The 23590-nt window shown below is 50.4% G+C and overlaps 1 protein-coding gene across 2 annotated transcripts in view; it reads left to right on the top strand.

The window, feature by feature from the left end:
- Nucleotides 1-23324, top strand: part of POU6F1 (POU class 6 homeobox 1) — a 28998-nt gene extending 5674 nt beyond the window's left edge. Inside the window, exons 2-11 of one of the 2 annotated variants that reach the window (XM_044226877.1) lie at nt 6133-6226; nt 8214-8409; nt 13008-13129; nt 14036-14261; nt 14783-15042; nt 15720-15848; nt 16459-16662; nt 19258-19399; nt 19884-20052; nt 21017-23324. In XM_044226877.1, coding sequence (XP_044082812.1) covers nt 6179-6226; nt 8214-8409; nt 13008-13129; nt 14036-14261; nt 14783-15042; nt 15720-15848; nt 16459-16662; nt 19258-19399; nt 19884-20052; nt 21017-21362 — 1842 coding nt within the window. In that variant the 5' untranslated portion in view covers nt 6133-6178 and the 3' untranslated portion in view covers nt 21363-23324. Of the gene's footprint in view, nt 1-6132; nt 6227-8213; nt 8410-13007; nt 13130-14035; nt 14262-14779; nt 15043-15719; nt 15849-16458; nt 16663-19257; nt 19400-19883; nt 20053-21016 lie in introns of both variants that reach the window. The other variant, XM_044226875.1, reaches the window with a different exon arrangement.
- Nucleotides 23325-23590: the final 266 nt, after the last annotated feature.

Below are 23590 nucleotides of genomic sequence, written 5' to 3'. Positions count from 1 at the left end.
CATGGTCTTGGGATCGAGCCCCACATCTGGCTCTCTGCTCAGCAGAGAACCTGCTCACCACCCCCTCGCCGGCCTCTCTCTGCCTGCCTTTCTGCCTGCTTGTGATCTCTGTCTGTCAAATAAATTAAAAAAAAAATCTTAAAAAAAAAAGTCAGCATCCCACACAAGAATTTCCATTTTCCTCCACATGGCGTAAGATTCTGCATACATAACATTTCATGTTGGAACCACATGCCACCCTGGAACGAGGTAGAAGGGACCACCCCAGACTGCAGCAGGTATCTCTTCTGTGGATCCTCTAGCCCTTGTTTATCCACCATGACATTGAAACATACTGTACCACAGTTCTCTCTGTTTCCTTAACTCCATGTTAGACTGAAGGCTTCTTAACAAAGCCAGGAAAGGGTTTCTCCCCCGTTGTATCCCCAATGTCCAGCACGTATAGCCACTGAAATATTTGTTGAATAGATGAAGGACGAAACATTTCAGGATTTTTCCTAATAGGATCTCAGGCTCCTCTAGGGGGGTTTGGATGTGTTTGAGATTTTTTTTTTTTTTTTTAAGATTTTATTTATTTGAGAGAGAGAGAGCATGGCAGGGGAGAGGTCAGAGGGAGAAGCAGACTCCCTGATGAGCAGAGAGCCCGATGTGGGACTTGATTCTGAAACTCCAGGATCATGACCTGAGCCAAAGGCAGTTGCTTAACCAACTGCCGCAAGATTTACTTTTTTTTTTCTTTTAAGATTTTATTTACTTATTTGACAGAGAGAGAGCACAACCAGCGGGACAGGCAGGCTCCCCGCTGAGCAGGGAGCCCAATGTGAGGCTCGATCCCAGGACGCTGGGATCAGGATCTGAGCCGAAGGCAGACGTCTAACTGACTGAGCCATCCAGGTGCCCTTGTTTGAGATTTCCTAATGCTCCTCCTGGATGCCTTGGGATGTTGCTCTAAGCAGGTCCAAAGCAATTGCCAAAGGAGGTCCCCTGACTCCATCCCCTCCATTGGAACTCCTGGATGGTCCCAGACCTCTGGATTTTCAGATTGTGGGCAAATGCCTTGTCACCCACAGTTCACTCTCCCCTCAAGGTTACCTGTGTTTTTAGATGTTAGCCCAGGAAAGCTAGGGATAAATGAACTCTCTGGGAACCAGCGGAGGTGCTTTGCCCAGTTTGAGTCAGGTGTGTTTCATTCGTCTCACTGGAGAAAGAAGACCCAGGAGAAGGCTCCAGGTGGGCTCTGGCTCCGGTCCCAGCTTTACCCAGAGCAGCTCCGCTGTGCTGTGTATGGTGTGGAGTTCTACTGCCAGAGTGATCGCAGGAGCCCCTTCTCTTCAAACAGACCAAGGATCATCGCTCCTCACTGGCTCTCAGGCTATGGACACGGCATGGCATCGTGAGCTCAAAGGAGGCTGTTCACCCCAGTCATTGGGGAACTGGTCAAAAAGCAAACTAAAGATGGCTGCTGTCTCGTCAGTGAGGCCAAGCACAGACTTAGGCTTGAAAAATGTGGAAAGTTCCTGGCAGGGGCCTGGGACCTGGTGCAGGGGAAAGTCTGCACAGATACTGAGCTGGGAAGCACACAGGACAGCGCTCAGAGTCAAAATGCTGAGTGTCTGCAGATTGGAGAGGTGTTTCCATCACATGTATCTCTGATAGGAGCCATCTAAAGCCAAGACGAAGGGATATGAGTAAGTTCTGGGGTCTGAGATGAGGGAGGCATTTGTCTCTGTACTGCATGCCTTTCTGGAGGGCAGAAGCCTGGTCAGTTGGTCAGACTGTGCCTGTGTGTGGGCAGAGGCTCTGAGCCAGGACTGCCTTTTCCCTTGACACAAAGGACTAAATATTGAGGAACCAGGTCCACATAAGGTCATAGAATTTCGAGGGTGGAAAGGATGTTAGGATTTCCTGAGCCTCTCTACTGCTTACATTCCTCTAATAACACAGTCACAAAGTGGACACTTGCTTAATCACTCCTTGTGAGGGGCCATGGTTAGCCCCAAGGAACCAGTGGCCACAAGACTGGGAGCACGCTTTAAGCCCCTCTTGAACAGATGGCCCTTGCCCCACAATGACTGGCTACGGATGCCTCCTGCCTGAAGGCCTTTGAATTGGAAAATTCTTCCCCTGTAAAATGTGTGTATCAAGCTATAATGAACCCAAATTTACTTTGCACACCTTTCCGCTCTGTTTTGTCTCTGCCTTTTATTTGAATTTGCAGATGACTTGCTAACTGACTTCTGTATGTTACAAATTTTTTGGCTCATCCCAGTTCCCATCCCAAAGTGGTGGTAAGTTGCCAAGTTGGCAAAACTCATAGAAGATTCCCATGTACAAAATCTGGAGGAGGACATTACCCAGGAATGAAGCCAGAGTCCCAGTGAGGGTGGAAGGTGCCTACTAGGTCTTCCAGCAAATTCCTCTGCCTTTGTGCCCCACCTTGTCCTACCCGAAGAGAGGAGCCTTATTTACTCCTTTTTCAAATTGCTAGGTGTCTTGAATTTCTTTTTTTTTTTTTTAAGATTTTATTTATTTATTTGACAGAGATCACAAGTAGGCAGAGAGGCAGGCAGAAAGAGGGGGAAGCAGGCTCCCTGCTGAGCAGAGACCCCCCCCCCCATGCAGGGCTCCATCCCAGGACCCTGGGATCATGACCTGAGACGAAGGCAGAGGCTTTAACCCACTGAGCCACCCAGGCACCCCAGTGTCTTGAATTTCTTGCCTTTCCTTTCATCCCTAAGCTAGATGGTTAGGGAAGGAAAGGGAGAAAAGGAACCTCGTGGTCCCCCTTGCCTTCTTGGCCAAGGAACATTCTGCCATAGAGTGAGGACCCTAAAACCTATGCCATAGAATGAGGACCCTAAAACCTCTAAGCCAGCAATTACGCTCTTAGGTACATATGCCAAAGAATTGAAAACAAGCGTTGAAACAAAAACTTGTACGGAAAAATTCACTGAAGCCCTATTCACACAGCCAAAAGGTAGAAACAACTGAAACATCCATCGACTGATAAACGGATAAGCAAAATGTAATATATCCATACAGTGGATTTTTTTTCAAGACATGAGTTTAATTGCCTATTGGACCATCCAGATGGAAATATGTGGTAAATGAATGGAAATCAGGGTCACAAATTAGGAGAGAGGCAGGCATTTTTAGGCCAGTTTAGGTTTAGACATTCACCAGTTGGACTTTTTTTTTTTAATTTAAAATAAAACCTTTTACCATAATAAACAGAACAATGTATTAAAACTGACTTCCACAATTGTCCAAATTATTTAATCACGATTAAACTTTTTTTTCACATTCCTTTAAATGTCACGCTTTCTTTGGCAAGTTTATTCAAAATACTTTCATTTTATGATTTAGTTTCTCTAAGAGTGCCCTACACTGATGGTCATCAGGATAACTTTCTCTAAGCCCTAATGGTTTATATCTTCCCTTTAAAATGCATAAGGATCTTCAAGGGTGGTTCAGTGGGTTAAGTCTCTGCCTTTTGCTCAGATCATGATCTCCGGAATGGATGGGATCAAGACCCGCATAGGGCTCTCTGCTCCTCAGGGAGCCTGCTTCCTGCTGCTTTCTCTGCCTGCCTGCTTATGGTCTCTCTCTCTCTCTCTCTCTCTCTCTGTCAAATAAATAAATAAAGTATTTTAAAAAAATAAAATGTTTAAGGATCTTCAAAAAGTGTATAAATATCTTTTAATTACATTATCATTTTCAAAAAAATCTTAGGGGAAAATTATGAATTAAACACCGTTTTTTTTCTTCATTTCTGCTGGAGTATAGCAATTGGTCATCTAACCCATAGTGGGCTAGCAGCTTAGCAAGGCTGAGTCTTGCTGCCAGTTTCAGCCGGCTACCCATCATAAAGCAACAGCTGATTACAGCTTCTACACTCCTTTTCGAGCAACCCCGTAACTGACACAAGTCCTTCTTTGGTCCGTACATTATGCTAGTTTCGGTCCCCGAAAAAGGTCTTCCTTTCCCTGAACCTGCTTCTTCCAATTTTGCTTGTTCTTCATTTAATCCGTGTTTGGGACAGCCTCACTCACAAAACCGTTTTGGAGATCACCATGTGACCCAGGATCGAGTGCATAGATCCACGTGCATCCATATCCTGAAACGTGTTTTATGGAATACGTCCTTTCTTCACCTTTGCGATCTATGTGTTTTAATTTTTTTTTTGGGGGGGGGAGAGAGAGAGCGAGCATGAGAGGGGACAGGTCAGAGGGAGAATCAGACTCCCCGCCAAGCAGGATATGGGACTCAATCCCAGGACTCCAGGATCATGACCTGAGCCGGAGGCAGTTGCCCAACCAACTGAGCCACCCAGGCGCCCTAAAAATGTTCTTAAAATTACAAATAGTTTTCTCCTGGTAAAGATACTGGTTTCTTTGAAAAGGTCTGATAGTCTCACTGTCTCTCTCTCTCAAATAAATAAAATCTTTAAAAAAAAAAAAAAAAAAAAAGAAAAGGTCTGATAGGTTTACTTCATTCTCTACTTTAAGACATTTTACCATGCTGTAATAGGGATTAAATGAAGATCTTGTTTTCCTTACTCATGAAGTGTTGCACTTAATAGGTTTTTGTCTTGAACTCCTTGTGTGGGGAGGTGCTGGGTCAGGGCCTGGGCCAGGGGAGAACTCGGTAAAGTCACCTCTGAGCTTGATAAACTTTCCGTCTTGGAAATGAAATCTCTATTTGCCTCTCCTTGAGCCGGCGCAGACAATGCCAGGAGCACACCCCCGCCCCCAATATTATCGGCTATTCCATAGCTATAAAAAGGATTCAAGTCTTGGTACATGCTACAACATGGATAAACCTTGGGAAAATTTTGCTAAGTGAAAGAAGGCAGACACAAAGGCCATTTATTGTATGATTCCACTTATATGAAATATGGAGACTAGACAAATCCATAAAGAAAAAAAGCAGATTCATGGTTGCCAGAGGCTGGAGGTGGCAGAGAAAGGAAGTAACAGCTAATGGGGTTTCCTTTGCGGGATGATGCAAATATCCTGGAACTAAATTGTGGTGATGGGTGCACAATATTGTAAATCTATTATACTCTACTGAGTTTCACAATTTAAAATGGTTACAGTGGTGAATTTTACCTCAATCAATAAAATCATAAAAAAGGAAGACCGATCAACCCACCCACGGTTGAAAGAGGGAGGGAAAGATCTAGAATCTAGAACATGTCTCTGAATTTACTTTCCTCATCTGCACCTGGGTCACCTGCCCCCTTCCCCCAGCTGGCATGAATAATGAGCAGGAATAAGTGTTACATAAACACTTAGCAATAGAGGCTCTCAACATCAGTGTTAATTGCCTACTTTTCTATGTAAGTATCTAAACCTGTTTGTCCCCTTTATACCTTTATTTCTTAATGACCCTACCGGTTTGTGGCTCCAGCCGGCCAATCTGGTCTTCACAGGGGTTCCGCCCACTCCCTCTCCCTGCCTCTGGCTGCTGCTCCGGGATCTGGGAGGTTGTCCTGCCTCTGGTGTTAAAGGCCAGTAGTGTCCTTAGGCCACTGCCACAGAATCACTTGCGAGCTGATTTTGTGGGATCCACCTGCTGAATCAGACTCTCTGGGGATGCTTGCTTCAGGGGAATCTGGTGTCTGTATTTTTAGTAAGTGCTCTAGATGATGATCGTGCATATTCAAGTTGGGGACTATTGTTTTAATATATCCCTGTCTTCACCATCTCTCCCAGGAAGTCTGCTCAAACTTGCTCAAAGTCTGCTCAAACTTCCCTGAGAAGCCCTCTGATTAGCCAGAGGGCTCCTTCCCTGTGTCTGAGGTTCTCAGTGTCCAGGCCAAAATCAGCTTGGGTTCTGCTGGGTCTGCCCTCTCCCTGCAGACTGGGGGACTCCCAGGGACAGATACCTGCCCTTCTCTTTCTTCTGGTCACCCTGGCTCCTCCTGAGTGTAGATTCTCCTGGGATGCTGTAGGAAGCGAGACGCTTTAGTTTTAAAGTCCTTAGAATCCTGTTTACTTCTATAGACACCTGAGAGAACTTAGGTTCGCTCTCTTCTTACCATTCTACTCCTGACTTTCAAGGTGATAGAGAAGTTGTATGACTACATCACATCAGCCTTTGCTTTTCCTGTCCCATGTCATCCCACAGATGTGCTAGGTGGGGGCCGGCCCCCACCCGACCCTGACAAGTGACCATGGATCCTGGAGCTGGGCCAGAGTCATCTCTGACTGTCAATGAGCAGGTATATGCTGGGGCAGGAAGGGGCGGGGGAGTGAGGGTCATGGGCCCCAGCGTGCGTCCAGGGGGAAGACTCCAGAGAATCCTTCAGTATCTGTTTCTTACCAAATTCATGGTTACTTCACCCATCCGGATGTAGTTACCAGCTAGGATTTCTCAGGGACTGAGTTGGGGGCTATATATATATATATATATATATATTTATATATATATATATATATATATTTTTTTTAAGATTTTATTTATTTTTTTCAGGCAGAGAGAAAAAGGGAGAGGGGGCGTGAGCTGGGGAGTAGGGGCAGAGGGAGAAGCAGGCTCCCCACTGAGCAGGGAGCGCAGGTGTGGGACTCTATCCAAGGACCCTGGGATCATAACCTGAGCCAAAGACAGACGCTTGACTCACTGAGCCACACAGATGCCCCTAAGCTGTTTCAAAAAAGTGAAATTAAAATATACAAATATGTATGGGGCACCTGACTGGCTTGGTTGGTAGAGCATGTGACTCTTGATTTTGCGGTCGTGAGTTCACTTTACTCTTTAAAGTAGAGTTTACTTTATGGGGTGCCTGGGTGGCTCAGTGGGTTAAAGCCTCTGCCTTTGGCTCAGGTCATGATCCCGGGGTCCTGGGATCAAGCCCTGCATCGGGCTCTCTGCTCAGCGGGGAGCCTGCTTCCTCCTCTCTCTCTGCCTGCCTCTCAGCCTACTTGTGATCTCTGTCTGTCAAATAAATAAATAAAATCTTAAAAAAAATAAAAATAGAGTTTACTTTAAAAAATAAATAAAAATTAAAAAAAATATATACACAAATATGTGTATATTTACATAAGGAAAGATTTGGGCATCATGTCATTTACTCTATTTTTTCTTATAATTTTTTGTAGTGAACATATTTATTATATCATTTTTTAAAAAGAAAAAGACTAACATCTCTTAAAATGTAATCAGACTGAAGTCCCTCACAGGTCGAGTTTGCATGGGAGAGGGAACTGCTTTTGGATGAGTGTATTTCCCTCATCCTTCCTTGATGGGTTACATTGTCACTTTTTCCAGCAGTCTCTGGCTGGATTCAGTTTTCAGGCTTCAGGACTGTGTGGTAGAAATGCCTTCGGGTACAGGCCAAGTGCAAGGCAGGCCCAACAGAACTTTTGAGTACACAGTGTCCCTGGCTCTTGAATGGCCCGATTGAAAGCCAGTCAGTGCCGGAGGTAAAGAGCCGAGGAGTGCTGGCTGTTTGAGTAGGAGATGACCAGAGGTTCTGAGGAGGCCCCGGGTGCTGCCTGCACCCCTGGGTGTGGAAGCTCCCTTCGAGGTGGGAGCATGCCCACAGATGGCACAACTGGACCTGCAAAGCTGCCACCTCCAGGATTCCTGACCCACATTTCAGGAAGTTAGTGCACAAGGAAATCTTGGCCTTTCCTCCCTGGGGTTTGGGAAATAAAGGAATCATGAGCTTAAAAAGTTTCTCGACAATGTGGAGCATTTATTTTCCACCCCCTATATCTTTGAGGGAACTTCTATATGGTTTCAACAGAAGTGAAGAGGGATTTGCTTCTTGGCCCAGCTTAGCTGTGGATGCTGTGTGAGGGGCCTTCCTCAGCACACTCCAATATCCTAGCAGCTGAGAGGACACCCCTGCAAGGCTGTGGGTTAGGCCACTTACCACTCCCTGAACTGAGTCCCTAAAGGGGGGCACTTAGAAATATCCCCAAGTGTTTTGGTTCTGTGGGGCTTTTTCCAGCCCATGTCAAGCCTTCCCCTGTCACCAGGCTCCCAGATCCTTTCAGAAGCTCCTCTCCTGGAATCAGGGAGCTGCAGCCTGCTCCAGGCTGTGGAATTGGCCCAGAGCACACAGCCCTCAGGCGGGAGGTTGAGTCTTGGAGGGCCTACCTTCTCCGCTCTCCCCTAGCCGAACCCAGAGCTCTTCTCCCCGGGAGCTAGACCAGCCGCTCCGCCCGCTCCGCGCCAGTGAAGTCCCTGTGCTGTGTTTGCAGGTCATCGTGATGTCAGGCCACGAGACCATCCGCGTGCTGGAAGTTGGAGTGGATGCCCAGATCTCGGCTGAGGAGGAGGGCAAAGGGCTGGAGGGCGTGGCTGCTGAGGGCTCCCAGAACAGAGGCCCTGGTGAAGCCAGTGAACCTGCTGGTGAAGCCGGGCCAGACAACCCAGACTCTTCTGCAGAGGCAACGGGTACGAGGCCATCGCTCCCATTGGGCACTGCTCTACCTGAGTCCCTTCCTCTGGCTCCTTGGAGAGCCAGCATGAATCCCTGGGCCTAGGCATCCTTTGGATCTTGTCTTCCTGTCCGCTGGACAGCCTCTGGCCCCAGCTATCCATTTGCTTAGCTGCTAGGGCTATGGTGCCCTCCTTGTCCCTGGAGCTCTAGATCTGGTTTCAATCACTTCCACACCTGAACAGGGATGGGCCAGGGTGAGGTGGGCAGAGAGAGGCAAGGCTCAGTTGAGGGGATTGAATTCACCTCAGAGAGGGAGGGCTCTAGGTCTCAGCCAGCTCAATGCAGAAAGTACTAGACCTTCAGGATCCTGACAGCCCTTCCAAGAGGCCCTGTCAGGAGGTCCCAGCAGCTTGGGTAGGAGGGCATGTTACTTACCCAGGACTAAGGGGGTGGGTTCTGTGGGACGTTACAGAATCCTAGCTCCTTACTTCCTGCTGGGCTGCTGTGAGTCAAACCTGGGATCTTATTTGTTTTTTCTTTCTGTCTTTTTTTTTTTAAAGATTTTATTTGTTTATTTGACAGAGAGAAAGAGAGAGAGGGAACACAAGCAGGGGGAGTGAGAGAGGGAGAAGCAGGCCTCCCACTGAGCAGGGAGCCCAGAGCAAAACTTGATCCCAGGACCCTGGGATCATGACTAGAGCCAAAGGCAGACACTTAACCCACTGAGCCACTCAGGCGCCCCTGTGCTGCCCTCTGAAAAACAACTTTAGGGCAAGAGTGTGATTCTCTTGTACCAGGAATGGAGAGGTACTGGGAATGGAGAGAGATGATCCCCCCCTGCACAGTCTCCCCTAATACCCTGCAGGGTAGCTGTGACATGACTAGGGCTGTTCTAGAGACTGGGATGGTGCCAGGTGTGGCTCTCTGGCCATGGGACATCCTTTCCTGGATTTTCCTCACTGATACCTTACGGAAGAGACATCTTTTGCTGGAAACCTGGGACCTGGGACTTCCCTAGTCATCCCCGATCCCAGAACTCCACGATACATCTCCCTGAGCTGCTGCTTATCTCCCCTTCCCTAGATATCTGGGCTGATAAGAGTGGACCAAGAGGAGGAGCCAAAAAGAGAACAAATGAGGACAGGCTTTAGGGATTTCGAGCAACTCCTGAATAAGAAACCTGCAAGGCCTCACATCCCTTGCTCTACCCACATTCATTTGGGACCCTAGTAACCTAGGATTTTTTTCTCTTTTTGAATAAAGGAATGGCAAGAGACATGACCATTCTCCCCTAGCCTGGAAATGCTCTACTCCATGTTGAGGCCAGGGTGGGCATTTCCTGGTCCCATGGGGGCAGTGCCCTGGAGAGCAGGTAGCCAAGACAAGGATGTTACACCTGGCCCCCCTCTTCTGATTCCTTCCCATGGTGGGGGTGGAGCCCTTTTTCAGAAAATTCGGGAGGTTTATCCCAAGTTTATCCACAGTGTCCTGATTTCCCTTTTTACTCTTTTTTCTTTTTCTTTTTTTTTAAGAGGAGTGTGGGGGAGGGGCAGAGGGAGAGAGAGAATCTTAAGCAAGGTTATGCTCAACCCAGAGCCTGATGTGGGGCTCAATATCAGGACCCTGAGATGGTGACGTGAGCTGAAATCAAGGGTCGGACACTTAACTGATGGTGCCATCGAGGCTCCCCATCCGTTTTTACCCTTTAATCTGTCTTCCATATCTCCTTTCTTCTGGTGCCTTGATTCTGTTCCTTGTTCAAACCTGCTCTCAGAAATGGATCCTAAATCAACTATTTACACCCTAGCATGAGTGTTTATGGTAGCGCGTGTTTTCTTCCAGAGGTTTATATATTTAGGCCTTTCATGAAAGTCCTGTTCTTTGTAAGGGAAATTTTAGTTATCATCTAGAAGGAAAGGAAGGCATTTTGACAGTACCACCTAAGAAGCTGCCAACTTAGACTGGGGCCTTGCTAGTCTTTCTAGATACACAATAGTAAGAAGAGTTTCCTCTTCAAACAAAACTAAGTAATGGGAAACTTTTTCAGGATGAAAAAGATCGTGTGATTTATATCACTCTAAATTACTATCCTGTCCTATTCACAGGTATGTATTTTTACGGTTGTGACCACCAAGGGTAGACTATAATAGGACACTTACCACCATATTATTCATAGGCCCATTTCCTTTTTTTTTTTAAGTAAACTTTTTTTTTTTAAGATTTTATTTATTTATTTGAGAGAGAGAGTATAAGAGGGGAGAGAGTCAGAGGGAGAAGACTCCCCAACTGAGCAGGGAGCCCGATGCAGGGCTCAATCCCAGGACTCCGGGATCATGACCTGAGCTGAAGGCAGTCGCTTAACCAACTGAGCCACCCAGGCACCCCCATTTCCTTTATTGACATAGATTCACACACCTGATTCTGGGCTTTGCTATTGACAAACTGTTTGGGTTTTCATTGTCATAACCAGTGCTGCATTAAGTGTCTTTGTTCTGGTCCTTTGAGAATTTTTTTTTTTTTTTTTTAGATTTTATTTATTTATTTGACAGAGAGAGAGATCACAAGTAGGCTGAGAGGCAGGCAGAGAGAGGGGGAAAGCAGGCTCCCTGCTGAGCAGAGAGCCTGATGTAGGGCTCGATCCCAGAACCCTGGGATCATGACCTGAGCCGAAGGCAGAGGCTTAACCCACTGAGCCACCCAGGCATCCTGAGAATTTTTTTTCTTTGAGGTATAGTCCACTGGGATTCCTTTTGAAGAGAAGTCAAATGTATGTGTAGGAGGAAGTCATCCCGTGGGAAAATACAAAATCTCTCAATGTGAATTCAAGTAATTGGCGAGAAGGTACCACATACCTGTTAAGCCAAAAAAGTAAATAGTGATAAGACCTAAATTGGGGGCATGGTGGAGAAATGGGGACATTATTGACAGTATTGTGAATTGGTTCAGTCTTTCTGAAAAGCAGTCTCACAGGAAAGGACCTAAGCTAAAGGCAGTCAGCCCTAAATGGATGCAAACCCTTGGATCCTGGGTCCTACCTGGGAAATAAATCCTAATAAAATGAATATCTCCTTTCTTTAGATAGTAAGCTTTTCACCATCATGTTAATCACATTCCCATTTTCCCACTTTCCTTTTTTTAATTTCATAAAATTTTGTCAAGCAACATCTTTTTAAAATTTTCATAGATTCAGAATATCCCTGTGCTCTCTGATTTTTTTCCAGTGGGTAGAACTGTATTTCCCTTCTGTGGGTGAGATAAACCTGCCATTTAATTTTCTGTTTGAATTTTATTTATTTATTTATTTATTTATTTTAAAGATTTTATTTATTTATTTGACAGAGAGAAATCACAAGTAGACGGAGAGGCAGGCAGAGAGAGAGAGAGAGGGAGGCAGGCTCCCCGCTGAGCAGAGAGCCTGATGCGGGACTCGATCCCAGGACCCTGAGATCATGACCTGAGCCGAAGGCAGCGGCTTAACCCACTGAGCCACCCAGGCGCCCTTCTGTTTGAATTTTAGAAGGCTTTCGTTGTTGCCTGTGTGTCTCCTTATTTCCTTAAACAATTGGATTTGTTGTCATTGTATACTGCGGACATCACAGTCCTGAGTTAGGTTGCTGCCTTTCCTGATTAACAGAGGGTCTGGGAATGCTGGGTTGGAAGTTTATCTATTCCATGCTATGTCACAAGTGAGCTTAAAAGAAAGAAGAGAGAGTTCGCTGCCTCCACTCCCGGGCATTCTGATCCGAGAGGCCTTGATTAGGGCCTAGAAGTCGATGCCCATCCACTATTAAGAAGCCACCAATCTGGTCTAAGCTCCATCACCCCATCCGTAGTCTCACCACGTAGTCTTATTATTCCCCTTAAATAATAAGCCCCCTCCTCATTGTTCTGTGGCTTTGAAGAGGTTTCCTGGTGGAGGTCCCCAATACCTATGTCAAGGGAGCAGGAGCGGGCTTTAGTGTGGGCGAAAAGCTCCAGTTCAAGCTCAGTGAAGCTTCTCTTCTGGACGTCAGACCTCAGGCCCCGGCAGAGAAACATTGCCCAGCCTGGAGCACCCCTGGGTTCCGGAGTCCAGTTTTCGGGGCCTGTCACTTCAAGGACTTGCCCTTACAGGAATCCTGGTAGCCTTCCCCCAGGCCAGCAGCTGCTTCCAAAAAGTAGTCCACCGGTGTTGTGAACGGTGATTCCATTGCCGGATGAGCCAAGGAGAGTTGCTCCCATCCGTTCTAGGTCCCTCCCTCCCCGCCAGCGTTCACTGCAGGCCCTTCTACTGATTATGTGATAGGTCACCTTGTCCTAAGGAACCGGGAAATAGAACCTGAGAGCCAGCTGTGCACAGGCCTGCGTTTACTTCGACTAGAGGTGGGAAGAGGGTGACCTACCTTGCAGGTCGGGTACAGGGCGCGCCGGCCTCCTGTTCTTGAGACTGGCAGCACTGGGGGAAGTGGTCCCTCCCGGGCCAGGGAAGGCCAGCGATTGACCTGGGGTTATGCAAAAGTACAGTGTGAGGCTGAGAGTTGCCACCTCAGGATGCAATCAGACACTCTACGCCGGTGACCCCTCTGCATGTACCAGGCTCACTCCTTGTCCTTTCTCTCCATGCCACGTGAAGTGAAGTCTCTCCCGGGGATCCCTCCGAGCCCTGCCCCTGCCGTTGCCACCTTCAGCCAAGCCCCGAGCCAGCCTCAGCCATCCCAGACGCTGGCGCCCCTCGCTGTACAAGCTGCCCCCCAGGTAAGGGCCACCCAGGAAGCTGAGCAGCGGGCCCTGGGCAGGAGCGAAGCATGGGACAGCCAACGTGGGGTGGCCACGGGATCTGGGAATTTCACGGGCAGAACAGGGAAGGGGCTGTGGCTTAGAGGAGGGCTTCCCCTTCGAGGTACCCCTGACCTGTCCCCTACCCCAGATCAGGCCTACTGGGAAGATCAGATGTGTGTTTGCCAAGTCATAAGCCCAGCAAGGACTGTAGGTAGGGATAACATTGACTCTTTGGCGCCCCAGGCATCTCTGTTTAATCTCATGACTAAATGAGCGGGTGCCCTTGTTAGCCCCTCCAGTGGATGCCTGGAAGAGTTAATAGGTCATTCGGCGTCCTCTTTTAGAGCCAGGGGGCAGCCCCAGCACTGTGAAAAGCTGCCTCCTGGATCCCCGAGCCGTGCTCAGCTCCCTGTGGCCTTCTGCTTCAGGCACAGATCCGCTGGGCACCTGGCAGGGGTATCTTCCATCAGAGCTTCCCAGAGGCCTCAGTAGGCCCTTGACCACTTGGTTCCACCAGCCCCCACCCCCGCTTCCTGACCACAAAGCCCGGGTCCTGTGGCTAAGGGCCCAGGAAAGGCCTAGGAGGTGACAGGCCATGCCTGTGCCCCGTTGGCTATGCTGTGAGCAGGGCCAGGCCCTGTCTCCAAGGGGGGTGGGCAGCTTCTCTGAAGGCAGGCTCGTCAGGTCCAGGCAGCCCCTCAGGGTTGGGCCTCTGGCTAGGGCTTGTCTCTTCCCCACCCTCATGTGGCCTCCCCCCCCACCCCACATGCCCTCAGAATGCATTGTTTGTGCTCAACCGGGTCCTAGAGACCCGGCGTTTGCGCTGTCAATGTTGATTTTTTATTTTTTCTTTTCTTTTTGAAATCTTGTTTGCTTTTGCAGGTCTTGACTCAGGAAAACTTAGCCACAGTTCTGACAGGAGTTATGGTTCCAGCAGGGGCAGTTACTCAACCTCTTCTTATCCCCATCAGTATTGCAGGTCAAGTGGCTGGTCAGCAGGGGCTGGCCGTGTGGACAATTCCTACAGCAACCGTGGCTGCCCTCCCAGGACTGACAGCTGCTTCTCCCACGGGGGGAATTTTCAAGCCACCTTTAGCCGGTCTGCAAGGTAACGGCCACTCTCCCCAGGACTGCACCAGGCCCCCCCAACACCCTATACTACTCTCCCTGCACGCGCGCTGGCCATGTTGGACTCAGAACCCGCGGCCCACCGGGGCCCCAGCCCTGGAGTCTGGATCCGGTGTCCCAGGCACCCAGCCACAGAGCGGCAGCACCACCTTGGGACTCGAGGCCGTGACACCGTGCTGGCCCAGCAGGCCTCTCTTACTTCAGCCAACTGAGACTGCCCCTCTCCCCCCACGCCAGAATTCACCCCATGACCAGCCTCGGGAGAAGGACCGCAAGAAGATTCATCTTCTGGTTTTGAACCTCCAACATCTCCAGGCCCAAGGGAGGGGGGATGAGAGATGTTGTCCTGTGCAAGGATCAAGGGAATCGCAGCTGCCTGTCCCCTCTGCCCCGCTGTCCCAACCCCCTCTCATCCTTGTGCCAGATCCCCTGGGATTGGAGCCGCTCTGGGGCTGCGGCTGGGCGTTTGAGCACCCCTGTCTCTGCCTTGCTCCGTAGCAGCTGCCGTGCTGAATGCCGCGCTCCCGACACCTGTCCAAGCTGTCCCGCCGCAAGCGCCAGCACAGGCCTCGTCGCCCACCCAGCCCCGGCCAGCAGCCCCGCCCCAGACGCTGTTCCAGACCCCACCGCTGCTGCAGACCACACCTGCCATTCTCCCGCAGCCCCCTGCTGCCACCACGACGGCTCCCACACCCAAGCCGGTGGACAACCCCCCACAGATCACCGTCCAGCCTGCGGGCTTTGCGCTAAGCCCAGGAATTGTAAGCCGCTGCCCTCACCCAGGGCTGACCAGGGATGGACCGAATCTCGGGCCAAGGGTGGAAATGGCCCTTCCCACAGGGGAGGAAGGAGGTGGAGGACCAGCCCCCTGAATATGGCTCTTTTCCAACACATCAGCAGAGATGGCTCCCTCGGAGGCCTTCTCCTTGCATCTGCCAGCCCGTCCGTCCCAGACAAGAGCAGACAGCCTCCACCAAGAGGGCTGGGCCAGTTCTCCAGAACCTGAACCACTGGATCAGCCTTGGAGGGTGGGATGGTGTTTAGGGTAGCACGCTTGTGAGCTATGGCTAATGCGGAGCTGGAGGCTTCTGGCCCCACCAGTGTCTGTCCAGTGTGGCTCCTAGCTTGGCAGGGGAGCTGTTAGATGTGACCAGAATCACATCAGTCCCTCCCGTCTGGACTTTCTGTCCTCCCAGGCCCGGCCTGAGAGATTAGCCAGAGTTACCTTCCCTGGTGGCAGCCCCACCCCTCCCCACCAGTCCCCTACAGCCCCGGGCCCTGGATGCTCTTCAGCTGGTGGACCTGGGCCTACAGCCCACATTCACATCTGCCCAGCACCTGTATCGCCCCGATCCCCCAGCCCTCAGCCTTCTCCTCTCTGCCTTGGGCTCTTTCTTGCCCCCTTGGCCTCTGAGCAAGGCTCTTTCTCCACCCACAGATCAGTGCTGCTTCCCTCGGGGGACAGACCCAGATCCTAGGCTCCCTCACTACCACTCCGGTCATTGCCAACGCCATCCCCAGCATGCCGGGGATCAGCAGTCAGATCCTCACCAACGCTCAGGGACAGGCAAGTGGTCAAAGGCAGAGCTGAGGGTTGGGGGCTGAGGAGAAGCTGGGGTTGGGGCAAGGGGGGAAGATGACACATGCTAAGGGTTAGAGAAACTTGAGCAGGGTGTCCTGTCCCTCGAGTGGCAGCCATCTACTGATGCTGAGCTCAGGCAGGGGTGTAGCCACCCCTCTGCCCTCTAGGGGCTCCCTCTAGTGGGGGGGGGCTTTCTTTTGTGGATCCCCCACTTTGTGGCTCCTCTCTGTATCAGGTGCCTTCTCATACATGATGTCACCTCACTTTGAGCACAGGCCTACCAGGTGCAGATTCTCATTCCCCTTTCACAGGGGAGAAGGCTGAGGTACAGAGAAATGAAGCCACCTGAGAAAATGTGGCGGGCCAGGGATTTGCAACCAGGGCCGTGATTCACGGGTGGACCTCTTCCTGCCCTGCCACAGCTCTGGAGGTGGAATAAAGGCGACAGCTCCTAGAGGATAAATCCTCTTTACTGAGGTCCAGAAGGGTGAAATGATTCGTTAAATCCCTTCGCCTGCCAGTGCGGGGTTTTGGGTTGGGCGCGGGACTGGGTACTGGCCTCACACCCCGGGGTCCCTGCGTTGTCTTCTCCCAGGTTATTGGAGCCTTGCCGTGGGTAGTGAACTCGGCTAGTGTGGCAGCCCCAGCTCCAGCCCCGAGCCTGCAGGTCCAGGCTGTGACCCCCCAGCTGTTGTTGAATGCCCAGGGCCAGGTGATTGCGACCCTGGCCAGCAGCCCCCTGCCTCCGCCCGTGGCTGTCCGGAAGGCAAGCACGCCTGAGTCCCCCGCTAAGAGTGAGGTACAAGGGCTGGGTTGGGGTGAGGGCAGGGGTTGGGGGGGTGGGCGGCAGGCAAGGTTGTCTGGCGTGGGCTGCCTCCCTTGAGACTGTGGGGCAGGACAAGGTAGTCTTCTGAGGTTCCTGGGAAACAGGGCACTTCTCCAAAGCGAGGCGAAATCCCAGGATAGAAGGCACAAGCGAGTCTGCCCATAGTCTGTCCAGGGAAGGAGCACTCCCCCAGCTCTCCCCACACACACACCCAAGACGCATCTTTGTGCCCTCAGAGGCCAGTGGCGGCGTGCTGAGAAGGCCAGGGAGGTGGTCAGAGTAGACGGAGCCTTGATTAGGCCTTGATTAGCTCCAGGATGAACAGACCACCAGAAGAGCCCCAGAGAGTGATTTTGCACCTCCTCCCACTTCACCCCTTCACTCTGCATTGTGGCTTTGATGATTCCTTTATTTGTTCGTTCCAGGAGCAGTGTTTGAGTGCTTACTGTATTCCAGGTGCTGACGATCTAGAGATGAGTAAGATGGACTTCCTAGCCTTACTTAGATAGCCCAGCGCTGGAGATGGCTGCAAGCCAGCGTGACTAGGATTATGATAGGGACTTGATAAGGTGCTGTGGGGAGCTGGAGAAGGGAGCGCCTGACAGACTGGGGAGTTCAGCAAGGCTTCCTAGAGAAGGGACAGTGACCAAAGGGATGAGTAGTGGGACTACCTTGACATAATTGCAGGAATGATAACGTGCCAGACAGAGCAGGGGTTCTCAAACGGGAGTGGGTGTCAGAACCACCTGGAGGGCTTGTTGGAATGCAGATTCCCAGCACACGCACACATGTTCCCCCACCCCTGGAGTTCTTATTCAGCAGGACTGGAGTGGAACCCAAGAGTTTGCATTTCTAGCAAGTTCTCAGGCGATGTCAAGGCTATGACTCTCAAATGCAGTGTGCTGCTTCCAAACTTTGTGAATAACCCCTTAGCCTCCTCTGTAGCATGGAGATTCTCAGAGTGCCAATTCAGAAGGTTATGAATGTTAACGGACACGTTACACATGAGGCAGTTAACACTCTGGTACACAGGAAGCACTGGGAAAATGGTGCTTTTATTTCATCACTGTTATTATGTAGGAAGGGTTTTTAGTAGGGAAGCAGCTAGATGTGTATTAAACAGAAATTATCCAGGTGGCAAGGGGAGGTGGGGCGTGCCTGTGTGGCCCAGTCAATTAAGGATCTGACTCTTGGTTTCAGCTCAGGTCTTGATCTCAGGGTTGTGAGTTGAAGCCCCATGTTGGGATCCACACTGGACATGGAGCCTACTTTAAAAAAAAAAAAAAAAAATTTAGCTCATGTCCAGGTGGAGCTAAGAACTGAACCATGGTGAGACTTGAGTCCTTGTCACCTGTTAGGAGGCAGCCGAAACAGTTCTAACAAGACATGAGGAGCCCTGACCAAAAGCTAATAAGATTCTGGGGATAAAGAGGGAATGGACTTAAAAGCTAGAGGGAATCCAGGAATAGGCCTCATCCTAGAGAAATTTGCACTTTTCAGGAAGTTTTGTTTTGTTTTGTTTTGTTTTGTTTTTTAAGAAAAAATCATACTGGGGCACCTGGCTGGCTCAGTCAGTAGAGTATGTGACTCTTGATCTTGAGGTCATGAGTTCTAGCCCCATGTTGGAAGTAGAGTTTACTCAAAAAAATCATGCAAAAAATACTAATTAGTTTTTCTTGATGATAAATATGATACATGAGTTTTATAAAAATTCCAATATTAAGTGTAATTAAAAAAGTAAAAATCCTTTCAAGTTCCACCTCCAGAGATGACTTCTGTTGACAACTTGATTTTTAGGCCTCAGATTTTTTTCCCTGGAAACTCATATGTATTTTTAATAGGAATTATTCTCTAAAAACTGTTTTCACTTTACTTTTTTTTCCACTTAGCACTGTGAGCCAGAGCTCTTTGCATTCCAGTATTTAAAAGATTTGCTGTACTCTTTTTATGTTTTGTTTTAAGATTTATTTATTTATTTGTGAGAGAGAGAGAGCATGAACACTGGGAGGAGCAGGCAGACGGAGAAGCAGGTTCCCTGCTGAGTAAGGAGCCCAATGTGGGACTCGATCCCAAGACCCTGGGATCAGGACTTGAACCAAAGGCAGACAATTAACCAACTGAGCCACCCAGGCATCCCTGTACTCTTTTTAGAAGCTGCGCAAAATCTCTCTGTGGGAAGTCCCAGGAATCACTTGCCGGTTCCCTATTAATGGACATTGCGGGGAGGCCCTAGAATCACGTTTCGGTTTCTGCTCTGAGGGAAAAGATTTGAGAGCAGTTATCTCAAGGGGGGAAACTTGTGGGGGTTTTGACCAAGGGTACTGAATCTTTCTGAGCCTCTGACCTGCCGGTGTCACAGGTGCCTGTGAGCCTCCAACTTGGTCATGATTGTGGGGTGGGTTCTAATAAGTAGTTTCTAGTCTTGCTTTGTGATGGCACATAGGTAGGAGTGTGTGGGTGAGTGAGGATTTCCTGCCCATTTTGCCCTGCCTCTGGTCCTTTCAGGGACTGCAACCCGCCCGAGACAGGCAGGTGAGCAGGAGGGACTCACTGGCTCTCTTCTCATAGGTACAGCCCATCCAGCCCACGCCGGCCGTGCCCCAGCCTGCGGTGGTCATCACCAGCCCAGCCCCAGCGGCCAAGCCATCTGCCTCTGCTCCCATTCCAATCACCTGCTCTGAGACCCCTACTGTCAGCCAGTTGGTATCCAGTAAGTGGCTCCCAGGGAGGGTTGTGGAGAAGAGGAGAGGAGGCATTTACTCACCTACCCCAGCACCTCTAGATGCCGCTCTCCTTAATAAACTTTCTAGAATCCAAAGAGGGAAGGAAAAGGCCCAACACCAGGGATTGGCTTTCTTAGTTTCATTCCTGCTGAGCTGGATTCTAGGCATGATGATAGTGGAAGCTGCTTCTTTGAGAACCCAACCCATTGGCTGTCTCTCCTTTGGTCTGTCACCCAGTATCTGAGGAATGTGGATAGCTAAGGTGTGCTTGGGGCTAGCAGTAGGGAGAATGGGGTGGGTTGGCCATTAGGGCTAGAAGAACTTGAAGGGGTGATGAGGGTAATAAGGGTACATGGCCCTTGTGTCAAATGTCCTCATCTGTCGCTACTTTAGCAGTCAAGGCCAATAAGCTAGAAAAGCAGTGATATCATCTGTCTTACACACTCACCCCGATCCCTTCCTCTGGCCTAGAGCCACATACCCCAAGTCTGGATGAGGACGGAATCAACTTGGAAGAGATCCGGGAGTTTGCCAAGAATTTTAAGATCCGACGGCTGTCCCTGGGCCTCACACAGACTCAGGTGGGTCAGGCTCTGACTGCCACAGAAGGCCCGGCCTACAGCCAGTCAGCTATCTGCCGGTGAGTAAGTCCTGCTCAGGCACCTGATGTCACTAGGCACTCAGAGGGACCCAGGTGCATGACTCCTTTCCATATTCTCCCTTGGTTCTGCCTCCTTCCAGACCAGGAAGGCTGTTCTAGGGGTCAGCATGAGCACCTAGAGTAGCCAAGGACTGATCCAGTCTGCCTGAGGGCCCTCCGCAGTTTAGCCTCCAATCCTGAGCATTTATGTGGTCTTTTGTTTGGGGGAACCCAGGATCCCAATCCATTCAGGAACCCTACAGGGAAAGGGGTACAGCTTATGAAGTTAGTCACAAAAGTGGGGCTTCGGTACTGACTTAGCTCTCAACCACGTCCCCCCACCCCCCAACCCCCTTATGCTCCCATCTTCCCCTCCTCCAAGGCATGCCTGTAAGGGGATGGAGCTGACTTTTCTGTGTGCAGAACTGGTCTCAGCATCAAAGCAGGGCAGGGGGTTTCAAACAAGAATGAGCAGATGGCTCAGGGATGGCGAAAAGGTGCCTGCCGACTCCTTGATTAGATGAGAGTGACCGTTAGGGCGGGCACCACGTTGGCAGTTATGTAGTCACATCTGGACTTGGTCAGAAAGAGTTGTCTGACCTCGGGAGGCTGCTGGGAGGCTGACTGGAGAGGTGGCACTCATGACATCCAGATGCCATCTCTGAAGGCCTCTCTAGACAGCTCCTCAGAGGACCTCACTCCCTTGGGTGTGAACGTTCTGGAAGAGTCTTTCAAAGGGCAGTTGCAGCACTGAACTGAGGCCATGGGAATGGTCTCCCTGGTGTGACCTGGGACCCAGGACAGTCTGAGGAGGCCGGGCTTGGCTGGGTCACGGTGGGGGCGCTGAGGGGAACATTTAGTCCTGTGTCACCAGCCCTGAGGGGAGCAGCCCCTTGTAGAGAGTACTCACACCCAGGTGTGGAGAATTCTCACCATCCCTTCCGTGGGTTCGGGTCACCCACAGGTTCGAGAAGCTGGACATCACACCCAAGAGTGCCCAGAAGCTGAAGCCAGTGCTGGAGAAGTGGCTGAATGAAGCCGAACTCCGGAACCAGGAAGGACAGCAGAACCTGATGGAGTTTGTGGGAGGTGAGCCCTCCAAGAAACGCAAACGCCGCACCTCCTTCACCCCCCAGGCCATAGAGGCTCTGAATGCCTATTTCGAGAAGAACCCGCTGCCCACGGGCCAGGAGATCACCGAGATTGCTAAGGAGCTCAACTATGACCGGGAGGTGGTGCGGGTCTGGTTCTGCAATCGGCGCCAGACACTCAAGAACACCAGCAAGCTGAATGTCTTTCAGATCCCTTAGGGCTCAGCCCCAGCCCTGCGTTCCAGCACTTTGTACTTTTTCCTTGGCCCCTGGCTGCAGCCACTGCCGTGACAGCACCTGTCATCCTGCCGCGTGCAGCTGTGCTTGTCCTGGGTCGTGAGGCTCCACTGTGTGCATGTGTGTCCACTGCCTCCCTCGGCTCCTCCACGTATCTCATAGCATGGAGAGGGCAGAGGGGCCCGCTGGAGAGCTCCAGGCTCCAGCCGGTCACGCCAGGGGACCCCTCCCTTAAGTGGTGTCACTTAAAGAAGCACTTTGCTAATGTGGTTTTCCAAGGGTGAATTCTGGTTGGGAACCAGACACTCTCCATCCTTGGGGCAGGGCTGCAGCTGCCCCAAAGGATCCCTGGCCCTTAGCTCTTGTTCTTGATGGCATTCTCTCTCCTCGCTGTCTTCCCCTTTGCTCCTGTGTGTAAGTGTGGCAGGTACAGCCGCTTGTCCCGTGGAACCGTGGAACCGCAGCCTCACCTCCCACTCTTTGCCTGTAGGCACACTGTCTCCCCAAAAGGACCCAAGAGGCACAATTCCGAAAAGTGTGATGAGCTGCTCAGAAGGTCAGGCTCAGTGTCTGCCTTGCCTTCGAGGTCAGAAGGTTCCCACAACCCTGAGAACATGGGATCTCCTTTCCCACTCTCCCTGATTCCTTTTGAGGGAAATTGCACTAAAGCAGAACCTTCTCATTTGTAATCCATGTTGGAAGGAAACAGCTTTGAAACTGCATTCAGACCAACCAAACCTTCCGAGTGTGGTAAGAATGAGAAAGCAGGCAGGCGCCTTGCCTGCCCCAGCCTCCCAGGAGAGAATATGTCTCCCAAGGGGCAGGCTCAAGTTTAAGGTTATCTAGCCCATCTGCATGAGATGAGGACCTCACCTGTGAGAGACATGCCTATCAAGTTTGCAGTAAGAAGAGTTAATTATCAGGGTCAGTAAAGGATTCAGTGGCTTACCCTTCAATGAATTAGAGAGAGCCAGGTTTTCACCCTCAAATGCTTGCATTCAGATATGCTTTCTTTTTTGGGAGAGACAAGTGGGTCACAGCTGGAGCCCAGGGAGTAGCATATAATCCGGGGGTGGGGGTGGCCGGGGAGATTCAGGAGGATCCCATCTGTCCTGGTCTGGGAAAGGAAAAAGATAATGAAGTTCTGGTCTAAATTAGGCCTGGCCATGCTTTCTCAGCTCCTCCCTTTTCTAAATCTGTCTTCCCGAGCCTGGGCTAGAATGAAACCATTTTCTCCTCTCCAGGAAGGATGGATAGGTCTTTCCAAGGGACAGAATTTTTGCAGGATGAATTCCCCAGGCAGGGGTGGGGGGGGCACAGAGTATCTCTGATATGGCCCAAGGCAGAGCTCACAGGCTCCCTGTCTCTGCTCCTGCTCTCCTACTGTCAAGTCCTTGGGGAGCAGGTATCTACCTGAGGTGGGTCTTCTGCTTTGTTTCTGGTAGCACCACACAATGAAGGGAATTTATATAACGTTTGTTTTGAAAGCACCTTTCTGGACAGAAGCCAGAGCTTACAGAGGAGAGAGGGCAGAAATTATTTAAATATCTGCGTGTGGTATTGTTTGTTTGGTTTTGTTTTAAATGAAAGAAAAACTGGAACTTTTTCTATGGCCCGGTGAATCAGCTGGGGGCTTTGACCCTGCACTCTCCGTGGCATTGTATCTAGTGGGAGCCCAGGAAAGAATATGGCCAGGTGGATTGAGGAACACACTTGAATTTGGAATGAGAGAGACCCTGACATTTTTTGTGTCCTTGGACCCGCTCACCTTCCTATGCCTAGATTATATTTCTGTCTTATAGGCCAGGCTCTGACACTGAGGTTCTGACTGTCCCCTGACAAGGAGCAAAGCCTGCTGAGGGCTGGAGTGAGGGGTGGGGAGGGGAGAATGGGGAAGAAGCACTTGATGTAGTTGTGTGGAATAAACAGTATTTTTCTTTTGTATGGGCCTGCTTGTTGATCCTTTACCGGGGGGAGAGGAGAGTATGGCTAACAGAAGCCAGGGAGGTACCAGGGAGCTGTCTCTGCTATCAGAGCTTGTAGCCTGGAAAACCCCATTGCAAGAGGGTGAGGGTCAGTGCCCTGACCTTTCACTGCAGAAAGCCCTGCCATGACCCTCCAGCCAGGATCCTCACCAGAGAAGGCTAGGTCAAGAGGACGTGTCCTTTCTCCTTCCAAGACCTTAGAATTCCCTGCAAAGCCCCCTTCCC

The sequence above is a fragment of the Neovison vison genome, chromosome 12, assembly GCF_020171115.1.
Source record: "Neovison vison isolate M4711 chromosome 12, ASM_NN_V1, whole genome shotgun sequence".
Taxonomy (NCBI): domain Eukaryota; kingdom Metazoa; phylum Chordata; class Mammalia; order Carnivora; family Mustelidae; genus Neogale; species Neogale vison.
Note: the sequence above shows the minus strand (reverse complement) of the source record. Positions and strands in the feature narration are given on the sequence as shown.